The sequence below is a fragment of the Branchiostoma belcheri genome, unplaced genomic scaffold (genome assembly GCF_001625305.1).
Source record: "Branchiostoma belcheri isolate BF01 breed outbred unplaced genomic scaffold, Haploidv18h27 scaffold10, whole genome shotgun sequence".
Lineage (NCBI taxonomy): Eukaryota > Metazoa > Chordata > Leptocardii > Amphioxiformes > Branchiostomatidae > Branchiostoma > Branchiostoma belcheri.
Window position 1 is genome coordinate 5,138,397 of NW_017802380.1, and position 18,938 is coordinate 5,157,334.

Sequence of the window (18,938 nt, forward strand, 5' to 3'; positions counted from 1 at the left end):
CGTAAAATGTGGTGAACCCATCGCTGTATTTGCTCCAAAGCAAATATTGGCCTTTCTAGTTTAAATGGATTCAGCTTCTTCATTTTAGGGCCTAAGGTCCTGAAATTTGGTATGGAGGTACAGTGGGCAAATACCCCTAGGCTTTTTTTAAATGTTTGTGATACAGGCTTTTAAAATGGTTTTATTTGAGTTTTTTGGCTGTGTTATAGCAAATGTATTACTGTGTTAGTGTGCCTATGTTACACGTTTGGGCATGAGTCATCACAATGGAATGCAGGGCATCAACCAATAGGCATGCAGCTTTCCTCTATACTTCTTGCTGATTTGCTGTTGGGATTTAACTTGATTAACACCTGCACAGAGCATTTCCACCTGCACAGAGCATTTCTTGCTGATTGGCTGTTGGGATTTAACTTGATTAACACCTGCACAGGCATTTCCATACTGACAGTATGTCTTTATTCAAGTGTTTTGGTAGGTATTTCAAGCTTTTCTGCTCCAGCATTGGAATGTGGGGCATGAACGTTTTTTTATTTATTTTGAAAATCAACAGTTTGCATTATGCAATTAAAAATCCTAACCAATAAAGTAGGGAATAGCTATCCAACTGTTGTTTTAGTTGTATGTTACTTCATATTATAGTTATATCAATGTAAATCATTGTTTTCCCTTGTGTTTCTCATTCTTTCCCTGCCATGTCGCAAAATGTGGTGAACCCATCGCTGTATTTGCTCCAAAGCAAATATTGGCCTTTCTAGTTTGATAGTGTCTTGTCCTCGAATTCTGTCTGGAATTTATGGTGTTTTGGCTACTTTGCCTGAGGAAGTTTGTGACCGCTGATAACCACATTCTGTAGCACTGGAATAGAAAATAGAACTAGGACATTCCGTTCAATTCCGATTGTTACAAACAAATATGTTTCTTCATAGAGCTCGGGCTATACCTCAAAATACACTTATACATTCCGTATTGAGGGAATTGATATTTGGCTATACCGTATATGACGGGTATAGCTAGACTAGAAAATACAGTTTCATTCTCGAGCTCCCACGCCGCTTAGAGCAATCCGAATATCCCAATTGCCACATGTGCTGGTTTAGCTTAAGTTCACACCGAGCTGTTTATTCATTGTGTAAAGACAGCACTGTCTTTAGTTTCTTGCAATCAATAATATTTTGGCGACGCCTCAGGGGGGAGCCTAATGGTACAGTGTTGTGTGCAGTTTGCATGAATTCTAGGAATTCTCTAGGAATTTTTCCACAGGTTTGTAATGTGTTTTAGCATTAGCATTGACCAAACTCCGCGGCCTGACACATACCGGTACCAGAAAACACATGTTTTATGAAGCTTCAGCTTTTTGGTTTTGCAATCGAGAATATTTTTCCAGTGATTTTTGTTGTAATTGTTCGTTCGTCGTTTGCATCCACAGGACGTTTTCACAGCACATTATTGTGCCGTGACGCAAAATGGAATCCGTGGCTACCGCCCTCATCTTCTTTACTTTGTTAACCACTAGTTTGGGAAAAAACTACATTGATTACACGGGACAAAACTTAACATACATCCCGATAGACTCCATTCCACCAGGCACCCACACACTAAGGCTGTCAAATAACAAAATAACCCACCTCCCCTCTTTCAATACAACTCCTGAAATACGATATCTTTTTATCGACAAAAACAAGGTGAAACGCATATTACCACAAAAGTTCCAGGGACTTCGTGAACTAGTCCACCTTGATGTTGACAGAAATGACATCGTTTCACTTCGTCAGTTCGCTTTTTCTACACTCACGATGTTGTCCAATCTCATCCTTTCACATAACTACATTTCTCACATATCAGAGCAGGCTTTTCACGGTTTGGAAAGTCTGGACTTTCTCGAACTGTCAGGCAACCGCCTTTCTGTATTTCCGATGGAGGCCATCAAGCTAATCCTCAGTAAACATCTCTATTTCGTAGTGCTTAAAATAAACCACATCAATAAAATACCGAGAGACATAAAAACAGTACGTCCAGAGACTTCTTACGATTTGCGAGGAAACCCTTTGCGTTGTCCAGACGAATCAGACAGCAGTGCATATACAGATACGTTACTCGCCTATTATTACACGACTAACACGAGAAATAATAGATCTTATGTCAACGAAGCGTTCTTTGTCAAAGAACGCTTTAAATACTTCGGCATCCATCCCTCCATCATGAAGGTATTTGCAAGCGTTGACATTCACATCCCCCCCAAAAGTGTACCTGTGCGTTTTACCGACTCTTACTACTGGGACACTCCAACTGGACGCCGCTATCTCAACTCTTCCACTGACGCCATTTCCGTACAGGACTCTGGTGTATACACCTTTGTAGCAGACAAAGGGTACTCTAAAGTGAAAGTTGATATTGTGCTTTGTGTATTTACTAAGAAATCCATAGAGAAACGACAAAACCTGTCGACTAATGCAATGAACACAACAGGTAAAAACAAGCTAGACAACTGTCTCACTTTTATGAACAAGTCCTGTTGTTTACCCAGGTTTCTATCAGGGTCACTTGATCAGAAGTTCTGTGCTCTTGGCAACATTACTTCAGAAACCACAAATGCACGTGGGCCAAACGTTTATTTAATTGTCGCCACTACCGTTGCTACTTTCTTTTTGGCCCTTTTTCCCACTATCGCCTTGTGTTGGAGAAAACAGTCCAGTGCCAACAGAGACAACACTAACCCGTCCAGTGCAACATTACATGTGGGGGTGCAGGCTATGGTTGCCTGTGTTCCTGCCGTACCCAATATAGCAAACTATCGCATAAAGGAAGAATTAGATCCGAATTCTTTCCCGCTACGGCGTTTCCAATTGGTCGAAACTCCGTTGACAGTTACAGGGGAGGCACGATATCGTTCCCAGCGCACGGCCCGTATCACACAAGCAGACATCCATCAGTACAGTAACGATGATACACCCGGACATTCTGGAGACACAGAGGAGGGACAGGATCACCACTACGCCTCTGCGTCAGCTCCTGATCTACCTGTGTGTGACGGTGAGGACAACTCCAGTCCTGGGGCTACAGGCCCGGACCCGCTACAAGCAGTACCCGAGTCCGATGAGGAAGAAAGGCCGTACGGAATAGCAGCAGCAAATTCAGCATATGAAGACACAAACCTGTATCAGAATGAAATTGTTTCAGACAATCATAACCCAGCACCCCGTTACTGTGCTGTAAATGCGAACCATAACGAACCGACACCCTCTATGTCAAGAAATAGCTTGTACGGGCGGCATCCCGAAAACATGACCACGGCATGTGACAGTACCAGTACTATGGAGGACTTGGGCATCCTATATGGAAATTGTCCAGCAACGGACGAGTGACCACTGACCGTATCTTATTCTACTATAGGTCACCAGAAAACAAGTATCAAAACGCTACTACTTATAAACCTAAATGGAACCGGATAAGTTACTAGTAGATGGAAGAGAAGGAATGAAGTAACTCAAGTACGAGTAGTTCAAACAATGTTGGATTTGAAGTAGGAAGTTGTTGATCACGAGCATTCAATATGCCAGTTCTTTCACCATTGTAAGCAAGACTCGAGATAATACTAAGCTCTATACTAAAGCTTGTTGATGTAAAGCTACCACTTTTGTAAATATGTTGCATCGCCCTTTTTTCTCGCATATAGCAAGTTAAGAAATCAATGTGAACCTTGTGAGCTGTCCAATGTGATGTAGCCGACTTAATGTATATTTGCAACTACATGTACTGGCTAGTATTTATTTCTATGTGTAATTATTGATTGGTTTACACTAGACCGCTGACAGTGTTAACGTTGACGTTACCAGCTCTTGGTATAGTTCAACGACCAGGATCGGCCACTGAACATACCACGTTCAGTGACCAGGACCGTTGGTATGTTTCATTATGAACATGTACAATTCCGGGAAGGGCCCGGGGATAGAGCAGTGGTTTTCCCAGACAATAATCCTTACCCTCGGGTACTTCCTCGGACTCATCACTGTTGACATGTCCTCGGAAATGACACTGAGGTCCTCGTGATACCAACAAGGACACGCCAGGAATAATTCACAAGGTGCAGATACCTTGCCGTTGGGACAGTACAAATTTCTTTTCTCTAGCCCCCTTGACAACTCTTCAGGTTATGACGCCGTTTGGTGTGTACAGAACGACCATTTTGCCCAATAGGATAACGTACCGTGTTAAAGTCTGTATTCTAACACAAGTAAATGTTGTAATTGAAGGTCGCTTGATAGACAAACTGATAGCTATTCACTTAAAGAGCAGACATATACACGTTTGAGGGACACTAGCGCTGATTTGATATAACAGAACCATTGTGGTCCCAGAAAGGAGGACATGACATAATGCAATAGATTTGTGAAGTAAACTGTTCCATACATGGCGATCAAAAAGTCCTATTTATAGACTTTGCGAGTGTTTTATATTCTAAATAAGGCCAGAAAGTGATGTGTGTGAATGTACCACCATTCAAACACAGGCAAACACACCTGTCCTTGGTGCTGAACACCATCCACATACTGTCCTTGGTGCTGAACACTATCCACATACAGGCAAACATGCCTGTCCTTAGTTCTGAACACTATCCGCACACAGACGAACATCCCTGTCCTTGGTGCTGAACACACACACACACACAGGCATATCAGACACAGGCAACTATGCCTGTCCTTGGTGCTGAACACCATCCACACACGCAAATATGCCTGTCCATGGGGCTGAACACTACCAACACACAAACGTGCCTGTCCTTGGTGCTGAATACCATCCACACATAGGCAAACATGCCTGTCTTTGGTTCTTTGAATTAAAGATCGCATCAGTACATTATGTACTTTAATGTGATGTACTCATACACATGCAAATCATACAAATGCAAAATGGGCAATTATTTAGTGACATTAACAACTCAAAGAACAAGCAAGAATGTTTGACTAAAGTTGGCTATAACAACAATAGTTCCATGAACAAAGATTGTGTATGCAGTTGGGTGCTCCTCTACTGCTCCTCTATCTTCACATTTACAACAATCTTATCCAATCTTTTGTGTTTGCCAAAGTTGAAGCAAACATTACAATACAGGTCTCAGCTTACATTAGCTTGATATCTTTTTAGTCGCCCATGCATGAAAGTAATTCACTGCCAGCAGTGGTGAAAACTTTTAACATTCTGCACACAGCCATGCCACAGACCTTTGCACACTGGCAAATTAAACCAAAGCATGTTGTAGTAATATCACATAAGGCACTACACAAAGGGTAGAGAACATGCTGTACAAAACAGTCCTTATCTGCTAGAACAAGAACTACATCACATTGACTTGGGTATATATATATAGTCTGCAGCTATATACTGCACTGTACTGTTTGAATCTAGATCTAGTCTTTTTGGTAAGTCAAAGTCAAAATTAAGAAAAAGTTATTTTGTATGATTTGATAACCATAAGGCACTTTCTACTCATTGCACTTTGATTTGTTGTTAACAGTTTCCACATACATGTAATTTGTATTTTACAAAGGTCTCAGTTACAAAAAACAAACCCTGGCTTTTTCAAGGCATTTGAGTTTGTGGGAGGGGGCTTACATATCACTGTTAACAAAGAACATTGAATCTACAAACTGCTAGAAAAAAAACAACTACATGTGGTAAATAGTTCTTGAGCCAGAGTACTTTCACCAAGGATTTCAAACAGATACAAGTTAGAAACAAGTGTTGATAAGTAACTCAATGTACACAGTAGGTTCAACACTTAACTTAGAGAGTACCGGTATAACATAATAATAATCATACTGTATACTGATGATTGTCTTGGTCTAAAACAGCCCTATTAAGAGTACAAACATAATGAACAATGATTGCAGATTATAACATAGTCATTATAAAGTAGGTTACAAAAACAATCAAGTCAGCTTAGTTTTGTCATGAGATGCTTTACTTACATGCAATGACAATTCAATGACATCTCTAGACTGTATAATGCATTACAGGTAACTGTACATTAAGCATACAATATCACAAAATAATGTAATTAGAATTATAGCATACATGTTGGCAAATGCTGCATACAGAGACATTCATATAACATAAACATTCCTTCACAAGGTCACATTGTACATGGTCTGGCTACTCTGCACCTTATGTTTAGGGAAAAAACAAAACAATCATTGACTTCAAGGAAAAATAACAATGCTGATGTTGAGTCAGTACTTTCTTTTGATTTGAAAATAAAATAACGTGTCTCCATATAGAGTTCATGGTGTATATCTGCTAGGATTTGATTTTTGGATTTTTACAAAATTTAATGTCTTTCTTTCACCCTGTTTCTTACATAATTACAAAGTCTGAAAGAACAGTAGAAAATACTCACTGGTCCTGCTTACTCATCAAAAAAGTCTTCAGAGTACAAACAGAGTAGAACAGTGAAAAATACACCCCTTTTTGTGGAGTGGTACAGTCCTTATTTCAAAAGGAAAAGGCAGTGACTTGGATTCCTTATAAGGAGTGTAATTTGCATAGAGCCTAGAAGTACGGTCCGCTCTTATCCACAGTGACGGCTTTCTTCAGCCCGGCCTTACTGAAGCCACAGATGGAGTTGAGGAGAGCGCCCCGCTCCCCGGATGACGAAGGCATCGGTGGAGGGGGTCCAGCTGCAGGGGGTGGGGGAGGGGGTCCCCCCTGAGGGCCTGGGGGTGGAGGTGGAGCAGCTGTGAACAGACACAGGGGGACAGGGGTCATGCAGAGTCAATGTCAAACTTTTTGCACAACAATTGTAACAGGTAAAATGTGTGGCAAGTTCTTGAGCAGTACTGAATATCGAGACTAATATCTACACCATTGCTTATAACAATGCTAAGGAGTTCAATTATATATATATACACTATGCCATTCTATCTATGAAATACATGTACAATATATATGAAACATGGATTGCATGATAGTACACAAGAAAAAGTTAACATCAGTGATATGAAATCTTTTGAGAAAAGCGGTAGAAAGCATTCAACTTGAATAGCAGGTTGGTGGAAAGTGCAGTACAGGCTCATCATGGGATGGAAAACCTGTCCAACCTTGGTCACCATCACGGCCGACTGCACTTTCCACCAACCCTTTCTGTAACCGAAAATCCTCACAGTGTCTCAAAACTAGGCAAATGCCAAACCATTCATACATGTATGTGTACCAACTTGCAATAACTGTAAAGAAAAGAATGCCAGCAAGAAGGAAATTGTTATTAATAGATAAATAGATAAATGTATATTTCTACAAGCACTGAACATGATATGCAGACTTTGTATGTGATTCATTTCAGGGGTGATGTACAACACTTCATACACAACACAACACAGCACAACTACACCACACACACAACAGTCACAGGCAACAACTCCAGAGTTAGCGCAGTGCATGCGGAAGCACCTCAGCTGAACATACTGCGTCTGCACCAATGTATTAAGCATAGCACTTTGGCAGAACGTCTCATTTAGGGTTGTACTCATGTACCGTGACTGTATGTAATGAATTCTGTCTATAGTTTTCAAATATTGTGTTGGAGAAGAAATCATCTGCAACAGGCAAAATTCTGGTGCAGCATTGACTAAACAACCAGCAAAAAACGCGAAAAATCTGGGTTTCGCGCAGGCAGAGAATGTTCTACTGACGTGCTCATGCGGCACACATCCAGACAAGCAGCGTTAGTCACAGACACCAGCGAGATCTAACGGTGATCAAACCTACAGGAGATCCAGGATCCTCCTGAGATCCTCATGCTTTCTGATCATGATCTGCAGCTGGGGGATTAAACAAGTAATTACACGTATCACTTTTCACTTGAATCAGGCAAGGTAAGTAGATTGGTAACACACATGGGGGAGGGGGGCATGCATGGGGGAAATCATGTAATGCAATCAGCAGGATGACAGTAAATGGTATCAGTGTAAGTACATCATAATACCATGCTTTGTGTACAAGAAAATGCTGTGACATCCATGTATGACTGTGTATAGCACATGTTTTTCCATTGCTTTGTTAGCAGCTGCACTGTCAAACGGCATCAAACACACAGCATCAAAGTTTACTCCAAATCATTTGCATGTACATGTATAGGTTAGGACAGGCTGCTTGTTGTAATTACGTGCCATACAATACTTATATGTAAGGATATATGATACTGTAACAACAAGAGACAGATTGTACATATATATAGTAAAGGTTATCTTCTAATACGATTTCCTGGTCTTAAGTGGACATACATAATACATGTTGATTGTACTCTTATTACCTTGTACAAGAGCGACAGTCAAGACAGTAGTGTAGTTGTACAGATTACTCTGGACTTTGCATGTCTGTGTACTGTAAATTCATGGTGGTTCTATTTCCCAAATGTTTTAAACATTTTGAAACATTCAGCTGTTGCAGCCAAACATCAGCTGACGTTCCCCCCAACCTACTCCTAACCATGGTTTGGAGAGTTCAGCAGTGTTCAGGAGGCCATGTTTGGCTATGTGTGACAGGGGCTTAACCTTCCTGAGGAGACGACCGTGACAGTTTTGCTGGAAATGAGGAGCACTCACCTGGCGCAGGTGGAGGAACAGGTGACGGTGCACCTGAAGATGTGGGACTGGTGGTACTGGAACCAACTGCGAGGGAACAAGAAATGATTTTTACAAAATCTGGCCGGGGGCCAAAATGAGAATAGCTAGTTGGGTGTCGTGAAAGTGATAATGATGTGTGACTTAAAGAATTGGTCATCTTGTGACTTGAATTGGACTGATGCTTATGCTAGAGGGGAAATGGGGGAAATGTTAATGTTGCAATAAGGTCAGGTTAAAACAGGAGTGCTAGATTGGCCTGATGACACACAGAACAGGTATAACAATAAGCCTGAGTTCAAAAACCAGCCTAGTATGTTGACTTTGTAGCTCCTATGGCAACATTTGAGGCTATCACAGGATGTCTAGGACTGTATTTTCCCTGTCACTTCTAAGAACCAAGAAAGCCAATAGGTTTTACTAACATCAAACCCCTGACTCTTCCTTAAACCATGACTCTTACCCCCATTGGTAGCTGGTAGGTGGTTGGTGTTGTGGTCCTCCTCCTGTCCTGTAGGCTGCTGGGACAGACGCTGTGGGGAAAAGGCAGAGGATCATTTGGTTGTCATAAGCACTGGTGGATAGAAAAACATTTGAATGGCATTTGAATGTTTGTATGAAATGTATACGAGAACTCTGACTGCAAGCTCAGCTTATCCTCTTAACTTTTTTTTTTCAAGATGAAAGGCACAATTAATGGCACTAACCTTTCTGGCTGATTTTTTCCTTTTCTTCTTCTCTTCATCAGACATGTGGTGAGCCTTGGCTTTAGATTGTCTCCTCACCTGGTTAAACTAGGACAGAAACAAACAAATAACACACATGAAAAACATGATTTGAATACACAACACAATATCTCCACACATAAAAATCGACTGTGTTGTACTCAGTGACACCTGTGTTGTTCTAGTCAGCCTGAAATTTTTCTGTCATCTCAATTTTGTTTAACATAACTACATCATGTGAAGCATGGATCCCAGGTAGGTCCAGGGGCATGACTTGACCATCTGAAATGCTTTATGAGGAGCAAATTTTTCTGGTAGACTATTATGCATAGTTTAATGACATGCCTTTCTTATATATATTAAAATACAGTAAGCTATGGATTGTACTCACCACTCCCTGGTCAAGTTTCAGTCTTTTCTCTGTCGCCTCCTTTGCTGACTTCAGGGCTTCTTTTAACTTACTGGGGATCTAAGGATATAAAACAAACATAGGTTTAACTGACAAAACAAACAATTTATCAGGGAAAGGAGAATATTTGTTTACCTGTATATCTGTATAAATAGCTTCTCTGTCAGTACATACCTTCAACTGAGGTTTATCTGGTAGAACCACAGGCACATTGCTGAACAGCCTGAAATGAGAATGGAGCAATGTTGATGGCAAACCACACACACAGAGGACCTTCATAACTTTTCATCAAGCAAATTATGAAAAGCTTTAGATTGAAACACTAGCATCCAGTTTTAATGCATCAAAGGTACAATCTCCTTAAGTAACCTTAACACTACATCTGTTGCACAGTATAGAATACTGATTCTCCTGATATGTGGTTTGAATGAATCTGTACTTACGGACTAGCCAGGAGGTCTGATACAGAAGGTAGAGACTTTACAGCGTCCACAGTGAGAATGGACTCCAGGAACGTTCCTGAAACATACCAACAGCAGGGTTTTGTTGGCTGGCAGAGAAGTATGTTAACTTTGTATTTTGTATCAAAGTAACAATTTTAATGTAAGAAGCGTTTTTAGTTTAACAACTAGACTTTATAAGTGTATGGTGGTAAGAGCAATGGCAACAACAATCAATAGTAACAACAGCATAAAAACACTCATTCATTCATATAGCTAAGACTTACTGAGTTCTGCAGGACAGTCCAAAGGCAGCATCTCCAGTGTTGCCGTCTGTAGCTGGTCTCCAAACGCCATCTCATACACCAGGTGGCCGAAACTGTACACATCTACCTGCTCCATGGTCTACAACACATCACAGACAACACTCAGTACCGTGCATGTATGAATCACATCTGAATGCACGGTGCCTACGCAAAACCTGTTGGTCAACACTGCATTGGAATCTTTTTGGCACTTAAAAACTATATATGGGAAATTATCTTTAGATATGCAAACACTTGTTAAGAACAATGATTTAGATATGCGACATAACCATAGCCAGTGTACCTGTACTTTCCTGAGCTGTGTCAGGAAGTATCTGTAGTAGGGAGGCAGACCCAGGACGCTGTTCTCCAGGTCCAGCAGGCGGCAGCAGTTCTCCTCCAACATCACATTCCCCGCATGGAGCTGACCATAGAACCAGCCCTTGTCGTGGAGGAACTTTAAGGCCTACAAAAAACAAACAGACAAATCAAGTCTCAGACAAGAGCTCTCCTTTCATGCAATTTGACCAACAGCCATTAAGAAGGGATTAATCCAATAACTAGAAAGGTAACATTTGCATATATATATATATATATAATGTTTACATTGACATGGTCTAGCCAAACATACTGCTCTGTGTATTCTTATCCAAACACATCTATGTGTATGGTCACCAGCCCCTCCAACTCTGTCCTGCCACTTGCTACATAATGTATTCAAACACCACAGGGTGTCAGCTGTAGCAGGCTGGAATATGCCCCCTGATAAAATATACCCGGGTACATTCTGGCCAGGGGTATATTCTGGACTGCTACACTGGTACTGTGTCCCATGATGAACCAGAAACTCAGCTCACCTCTAGTACTTGTCTTCCACAGGTTCTTATTGCAGGGAGTGGGAGGGGGGCATACATCTTTGGCTTGCAGTATTTCTTCAGAAAATGCACTTTATTTGGTTTTGTCTGTGGAGAGATGTAAAAAAAAAAATTATGAATACATCATCATGGCATACCGTATATGAAAACAAATCCCGGGATGAAGGCCTGGCAAACCCTCATCTCGCATTAGCCACACTCCAGGAAAATTTATGGAACACTAATGGTGATCCTAATAAACCAATCAAACACAATGAACATAAAAGTGGGCAATGATTGCTGTCTATTACATATGGACTGCTTCAAGAATGATCTAGAATTCAATTTTTCCTAAAAGATGTGTGTGAGATGCCTGTTGAAACTTTTATTGGTAAAATCTATTTGTAATTTACATTTTCTAATAAAAAAAAACAACATGTAGAGAAGGCCTGAATCTTACTTTACAGATGGCATCCCTGAGTGTCCCTGGTTGGTAGAAGCTGCGGATGGCAAGGCCTCCGTTCTCCATGGACGTAGCGAACACAACGGGATAAACAAACGGGTGCTACAGGGACAGAAACAGTTGAGTACAGAGACCTTAGAAAGTAATGTTCTGGTGGAGGCTTAACTAGATCAATGATCATTATCAAATTGAAAGCAGTGATAGCATTTGCCAAGTAAGCTTGTCTACATTTGTATGAGTGGAAGATAATTTGATAAATATCCCTTGAGGTAAATTTGTCACAGTTCTACTTGATTGAGAAGTTTGATTTATTCCAAGAGGAAGCAAAGGCAAAGATTCAGAGTATACACTTACTTGTATTGTTGGAAGTAATTTCATGATTGGCACAAGATCTTTATCATCTATTGTCTTGTCTGGACCAAAGTCAGTCTGAGGAGGGAGGCAGAAACAATAGTTAAGTAAACAACTGCCACCTTGCAGAATAACACAGAACTGCAGCGATAAAGTACCACAAAAAAGTGTGACTGTACTCACCCAAGATAGGACTAGTTTTTCCTTTGGCTGATCTTTGGGTTTGATGAGAAAGTAGGTTTTTCTAAATCTCCAGCCTATAGAAAAAAACAGTCAAGTTGGACGGTGACATATGGCCAGCTGCCCAGTGTATGCCAGAATTTAAGCGTAAGCTTCAAGCGCCAAACCTCTGTATGTAAATGAACCCAACACACTTATTGAGAAGAGAAGGAGTGGACAGGTGTGGTTGGCTATGAACGCAAGCTGTAGCGAAGCTGCATTGCAAAATAAGATACTTGAAAAAGCATCATGCTTCACCTCAGTTGAGATGACAAAACAACAACATAATGAGAAAAGATTGGACTTGTTTGGAAGAAAACTTACCGACATCTCGTAGTGGTTCTATGACTTCCCAATGAGGTTCTGATCTGAAGAACATGGACACATGTTGGAGGGCAGCCTCTGTGGAGAGAAACAATAAAACATGTTGAAAAACGAATCCCAAGAACGCTCCAGGTAGTTGGTAGTAATGTGTGTTTCTGTGTAAGTGTGCGTGACGATATACATGTCTATAGTTAGTACCTTGTGTGTTCATACTCTCCGGGTAGTTGGTAGGATCCAGGAACTTCCTGACGATGAGTGACAGAGACAGTAGTTGGTGTGAGGTGATGTTGTTCAGGAACACCTGCAGCCCCTGCTGCCGCTCAGCGATGAACTCCCGCTCCATGTTACCAAATATCTTCTTAGGAGGCAAGTTCAGATCCAGCCCTCCCATCTATGGAAAGAAAAAAACCATTTTATTATCTTAGTCTTCACAACAGGAAAACATATTTTGTCTGTTTAAACTGTGAACAAGTTTATTAACTCACCTGCAATGCAGTGTTCAAGGCAGCAAAATCACTGTATCTTCTGTTAATCTGCAGAAACAAATGATAATACCTTAGCTTGGCCATATACATTGTAGATGTATAGTAAAAAATTGGAATAATATTTTGTGCCCATCTCCAAATCCTATAAATATTCTTAAGTCAGAAATATAATATTGTACATTATATGCACATGTCAACAGTACAGTATACTCAGTTTCAGGCCATTTCTTCAATTATGATTATTCATATATATATATAGACATTTCTTGCAAGGAAAGGTAATTAATTCTATATCAATATCAGTTAGCCCAATGACAAAGACCTTGTCTAAACTTTTGGTTGTGCAAACATTATGTAGCAAACTTCAGACTTTACATTGTCAACATAAACTTTGACACTTTGTAGCAATGCCCCACCCCTACAGTACACACTGTGGTACAGAACGTTTTTGTGTTAGCCATTTGGCTTCCAATTACAGTCTACTTACAGATTTAGGCAGCAGGGAGAAGGTTAAAGCAGGGCTGCACTTTAGATACCAATGATTTAAATGATAATGACAACATTTCAATCAATACAATTGAATAGGTGGCTTTCAGTGCAATGTGACCTAGTGTTGTACAATCTTTACCACATGCCACACTCGTGATATGTATGTCTAAGTGCACAGCTTTCATGGCAAGGCTATGTTACCTTGTGTCTGATACCAAATAAGGGCAAACAACACCAGAAGATAGAGAGGTGTCAAGTACACCATGCTGACCTGCCAGCTGTTTTCTGCCAGGGGTCCTCGCTGCACTCTGATCACGTAGTCCTACAGTGGGAAACAACACATATGCAGTTGGTAACTTGGTACACAAATTTCAACAGTGTCAAGGTCATAGGACATTATATCACCAATGGCGAAATACAGTAGCAGTTGTCAAGACTCAAGCCATTTCCTTGACTAGTTATCAAATTTAGAGCACACATACAAGTAACTTATAATAAAAGTATAGTATCTAGTATGTTACTTGTATCTCACAATTTCAGCAATCACTGAATCAATTTTGAATGAGATTACCCGGCCTCAACTTTTGCAAAATCAATTTTTGATGGTGATTTAAAATGACAATTTGGCTTGCTTGCCAGAACAAAAAGGGTTTAGAAAGAGAGTATTGTGGGTCTGTCTCCTGAATATTTGGAAAGGCCAATAATCCTTTGAAATCAGTTACATTTATTGAAATCTCTTCTGATGTACCCTAGGTCAGTTGACCTATATATGAGAGGGACATATAGGACAGGGTTGCCTAGAGCTAGCCTAGTTACAAAGGAATCTACTCAGCTCTGGGAGCCAAAATAGCAGAACTAGGCAAGCCCCAAGTTGGATACATGTCCTCGCTAAATCTACCCCTTTTTGTCATGGCAGAGGACCAGTGATTTTTGTGTGAAGGAAAAGTGAACCTGTCTGTTAGCACCTGATGGTCCAACCCCAGGAAGTCTAGAACCCTGACTACATTCACCTGTAGGAGGGACACAAACACTGGTGGAACTAAAGAAAACATGCAATCTATAGGCTCACATACTGTTAACTCCAAACAATTTTCTTGAAGTATACAATACTTTTCAGACACTTGCTTTAATTTTTAAATAAGATTTGAAGAAAATGCATGTAACATTACTTGATTTTTGTTACATGGTCTTTTGTCTGTTCTCAATGACTTCTAGGAAATAATCCTACTAATGCCTTTTCTACACAACAATCCCTCTGAGCTCTTTGGAAAATTTGTTGACCCTTTTTCAGTGCTGTAAGGAATGTCACACACACCTAAAGATAGCTCCATATGCAACGTAATATCCACCCTCAACTGGTCCCAGCTCCCTGGAATCTTAATTAGTTTATAACCTGTATTTATGAAACACATTTTAGCAGCTTTTATAGACCATTGTAACTGGTACTCAATCCAAGTAAACACTGTTTTGCATAAGAAGCTGTGAAAATTGTGTGGAGGAAGAAGACTAACGACAGATTAGTACGACTATGTTTAGCAATGATTTTAAACAACAGAACATGCCATTCAGAGAAATGGTGTAAAAACACCTGTACTGAATGGCTATGCCACTTGGCATGTCTGTATTATGTATTCTAAGTCTACCTGACACTTGAAGAATGAATTATAAGTGTCAAACAGTATGTCATTTGTGTAAAGCTTATTTTCTCAATAACAAATGTAAGAGCACAATAGAACTTCTTTGTCATTTCTTGTCCTCCATAATTTGTCCGTCAGCACAAAGTGTTGCCATTTGGGTTTTCAGCGAGTAGCGAAGTTTATTTACAGTGTTAATTCCTGGTCTGTCAAGTGAAAAAATGTCAACACCAGTCACGCAAAATTTGACCGCTTGCTGAACTCCAAGCAGATGTTGTGGGTTAGCTTAACACATTAGCTCCTTAATTAACAACTGGTTACCTTATGGTAAAGTACACAGCAAATTTACCCACATAACATCTGCTTGGAGTAACCTGTTGCAGGTTTCACGTTTGTTGACATGCGACGTTTTCAGCTAGCGGATCGGCCAAAAACCGTCCAAGTTGGCACCACCAGGACATGCCTAACTCCGCTCCTACGCGTCTCTGCACAGTGAAATTTGGCAGAAAGGATCTGTGGTACGTACCGTGTGTCCCTGCACGTTCTGGGCGGCCTCGATGGTACAGGAAAGACGGGAAGTGTCGTCTAACGTCACCTTCTGCGCCTTCTTCTTCTCGAAGAGCGCCATGTTGGATCACCTGTCACGCCGAGGGGGAGGGGCGAAAATCTCGCGTGAGTTCGGACGGAGCTCGCTCTAGCACGAAGTCGACGTTGGGGTTTTCCTGAGTCAAGCAGTTGTCAGTTATATATAACGGCCAGGCGTCCGAAAACTGCAAGAGGAAATAGCCGAGCTCCCGTTTCGTGCGGATGCAACGCAATCTGCCTGTCATGTGACTCTGCGTGTCTCTTGAAAACATTGCGGAAGAGACGGCTAGCGGATTAGTATAAAACTACAGAAACAATTTGCGTAGTTAGTCTTAGTGTCAGATCTGATGTTTGACATATCATATAAAGGTTGCAAATGGTATCAGTACAATTGCCTTACGCCTTGTGTGTATTGCAAAATCATCGTCTGAAAACAATTATGAAAACGTCAACTAATCTACGGGAAGTAGAGTAGCTTGCATATAGTACTACAGCACATCATAATATATAGAAAGGGGGCGTGGCATTCCTAACCCGGAAGTAAACAGACAGTCACAACTCGAGGGTATCAGCTGATTGAAAAGGTCAGTGTATATTTGCGCAGCAGGGATCAATCGTGCCCCGTGGCAGGATTCGGAAGTTTGACACATCGATCAGGAAGGTTGGTGTGTGCGCTCACGATTGTTTCTCCGTTTGTCTCCATCAAAATCAACCAGCGTTTGTGCGATCCCTTTGTGTAAGTTAATAGATTAGTGCTTGTTTTTTCAAACCTTATCGTTTAGCGCTAGCGTAGAAAATCAGAGGGTCTGCTTTAGTACCGTGTACCGTAACACCACCTGTCAGTGGGAGGTGCCCGTGACCTACTTTACTATACTGTAGGGCAGGATGTCACATGACGGGGTGATTGTTTTGTTGTAAATCAAAGTTCAAATGATCTAAAAGATAAGAAGTTCCAAAATAACGAGTTGTAATTAATGTGTAAGTTTCTTCATACATGTACAGTTTATGTGCTGGCAGCATGCATACAGCATGCATCAGGTCCCCCTATCTCAATTAAACATAATTTAACTCCTGTTGACAGTCATTTGTAGATGTAGTTACTGTAGAAACAGAAGGGCCAGCAAGCACATTAAATGGATCTGTCATTCAGCAACATGTTAGCAGCTACCATTACAGGCTACTAGTATTTTTTGGTAATTCCTTCCATTCATTGATTGAGCTGCTTGAACTTTATCTATTCAGATTATCAGACTAGATAACTCTGCATGGAACAAGTGTCTTGTCATAAAAACATATCTATGAATCAATACCATACCTGTTAATAAGGATGACTTCCTCTCCACAGCTGACACATTGCTGTTTCAGTTCTGCCTGTCCGTATTACGATGAGCGTGACGTCCCGACTTCCAGAGTTTCTGGAGAAATGCGAGCGCGAGCGGGACAGGGCTGTGGACTTCTGGCTGCAACACTCACATGACACCGAGCACGGGTGAGCTACACAGGCTGATGTCATGTTTGTACAGAAAGTCAATAGATAGATATCAAATTAGCCTGGATACCAGACCCCAGGGTGATGCAATACTCCCTTTTCTTCCGCCTCAGTGGTTTCTATGTGTGCCTGGACAGAGATGGGAAAGTTTACGACGACACCAAATACTGCTGGCTACAAGGCAGGCAGGTGAGAGCATCACCATTTTTTTTAAAACACAAAATTTAATACAATGTAATAAATGTAATAAATGATGACCTATGATTTAAAATATGGCTGATAAGATACAGGCTGTCAGTACTCTCCAAGCAGAGGTTTAGGTTTTGTTTTCATCGCTCTGAAATGTTTTTTTTTTGGTAGGAAGAGTTTCACAGGTGTTTTTCTAATTATACCATTTCAGGTGTGGATGTACTGCAGGCTGTACAATGAAGTTGAGAAGTATCACAGACAAGATGTGTTACAAGCTGCTATAGCAGGTGAGTAATGCCTGCACCCCCATCATAGAAATTAACTGGTCCAAATATCATACCACACCATTAGGGTCTGGATCATCACACTTTGATAAAGGGATGATGATACCATGTGTTGTCCCTCCAGGAGGGGAGTTCCTGATGAAGCATGTGAAGGATCCTGACACCATGAAGTGCAGTTTTGCTGTGACGCGGGACGGCCGGACCGTCAAGGTGCAGCGGCAGCCGTTCTCAGAGGTGTTCTACTTCCTGGGGTTGTCAGAACTCCACCGAGCAACGGGGGAAGCAAAGTACAGGGTAGAGTTCCAATTATATCAAATATTGACAGCGTGTGGATGGGTAAGATTGACAGGCAGGATGACAGGAGGTCTAAAGGGTAGACACAGGAAATGGGGTGCCAGAATCTGGCCGGGAGCTAGCAGGAATTAGTGGTTGACATGGGGGAATTCAGGAACCCAGAGGATTGCATGAGTTTCTGTCCTAATCCCCAACAAAGTATGTCATACAATGTCCTCAGTTGTTCCAATAAATTTGCAAAAACCCAGGTTTCTCCCAAGAAGTCTAAAATGTCTGATGTCTTGTTCTCTATACAAAAGGACGAGGCCTTAAGGATGATGGACCAGCTGGTTCACTGGATGACCGTTGACGATTCGGGCCTGGGACGACCCAAGTGGCCTGGTGCACCAGCTACGGATAGCATGGCGGTACCCATGATGCTCATGTGCATGATTGACCAGCTGGAGACCATGGACCCCACGCTGGCGGACAAGTATGCCGAACTAGCAAAGTGGTGTGTTCAAAGGCTGCTCCTGCATATACAGGTGATCTTTGTCTGTGCTGAAGTCTTATAGTGTCAATGATCTGAAACATGTCTGCAAATTGCAGTTGCAGATTTGTACCTTTTTCTGAAGTTTAAAAAGAACTAGAGTTCCACGATCTCATACCTTCGCCAAATGATGTTAGCCTTTATGACTAAGAAATAATAGATTAATCCCCCTGATTGTGCAAATAGGATCCTATATTGCATCAATTATATCTGCTGATCATATTCTATACCAGAAGACAGTCTTATCTTATC

At 41.2% G+C, this 18,938-nt stretch overlaps 2 protein-coding genes across 4 annotated transcripts in view; one reads left to right on the plus strand and one right to left on the minus strand.

The window, feature by feature from the left end:
* Positions 1-5,188: 5,188 nt before the first annotated feature.
* LOC109472467 (PX domain-containing protein kinase-like protein) lies at positions 5,189-17,315 on the minus strand. 3 transcript variants are annotated; one of them, XM_019772247.1, is made up of 20 exons: positions 17,217-17,315; positions 15,843-15,954; positions 14,648-14,692; positions 13,954-14,004; positions 13,194-13,241; positions 12,907-13,099; positions 12,709-12,786; positions 12,349-12,422; positions 12,169-12,243; positions 11,812-11,916; positions 11,355-11,459; positions 10,802-10,963; positions 10,480-10,597; positions 10,196-10,271; positions 9,927-9,975; positions 9,735-9,812; positions 9,326-9,412; positions 9,082-9,151; positions 8,601-8,666; positions 5,189-6,734 (listed from the first exon to the last, which is right to left on the minus strand). In XM_019772247.1, exons 2-20 carry the CDS (start codon positions 15,942-15,944, stop codon positions 6,550-6,552), a joined length of 1,767 nt encoding a protein of 588 aa, XP_019627806.1. In that variant the 5' UTR covers positions 15,945-15,954; positions 17,217-17,315; the 3' UTR covers positions 5,189-6,549. The 3 variants fall into 3 exon arrangements, with proteins under 3 accessions (XP_019627806.1, XP_019627814.1, XP_019627821.1); XM_019772262.1 differs by lacking the exon at positions 17,217-17,315 and adding an exon at positions 7,765-7,817 and having other exon boundaries at positions 6,687-6,734; positions 15,843-16,158; XM_019772255.1 differs by lacking the exons at positions 14,648-14,692; positions 17,217-17,315 and having other exon boundaries at positions 15,843-16,159.
* LOC109472489 (N-acylglucosamine 2-epimerase-like) overlaps positions 16,363-18,938 on the plus strand; it is a 5,646-nt gene continuing 3,070 nt past the window's right edge. Inside the window, exons 1-6 of the mRNA XM_019772270.1 lie at positions 16,363-16,637; positions 17,247-17,390; positions 17,504-17,579; positions 17,791-17,866; positions 17,988-18,157; positions 18,457-18,681. Of these exons, the coding sequence (XP_019627829.1) occupies positions 17,287-17,390; positions 17,504-17,579; positions 17,791-17,866; positions 17,988-18,157; positions 18,457-18,681 (651 nt within the window). The 5' untranslated portion in view covers positions 16,363-16,637; positions 17,247-17,286. The remainder of the gene's footprint in view (positions 16,638-17,246; positions 17,391-17,503; positions 17,580-17,790; positions 17,867-17,987; positions 18,158-18,456; positions 18,682-18,938) is intronic.

Bases quoted from the DNA above. Each gene is read 5' to 3' on its own strand.
- LOC109472467 (XM_019772247.1), bottom strand. From the start codon at position 15,944: ATGGCGCTCTTCGAGAAGAAGAAGGCGCAGAAGGTGACGTTAGACGAC. The intron at 14,693-15,842 runs GTACGTACCACA...TCCCTCCTACAG, and splicing joins AGAACGTGCAGGGACACACG to GTGAATGTAGTCAGGGTTCT. The intron at 11,460-11,811 runs GTAAGATTCAGG...ATCTCTCCACAG, and splicing joins TCAGGGATGCCATCTGTAAA to ACAAAACCAAATAAAGTGCA.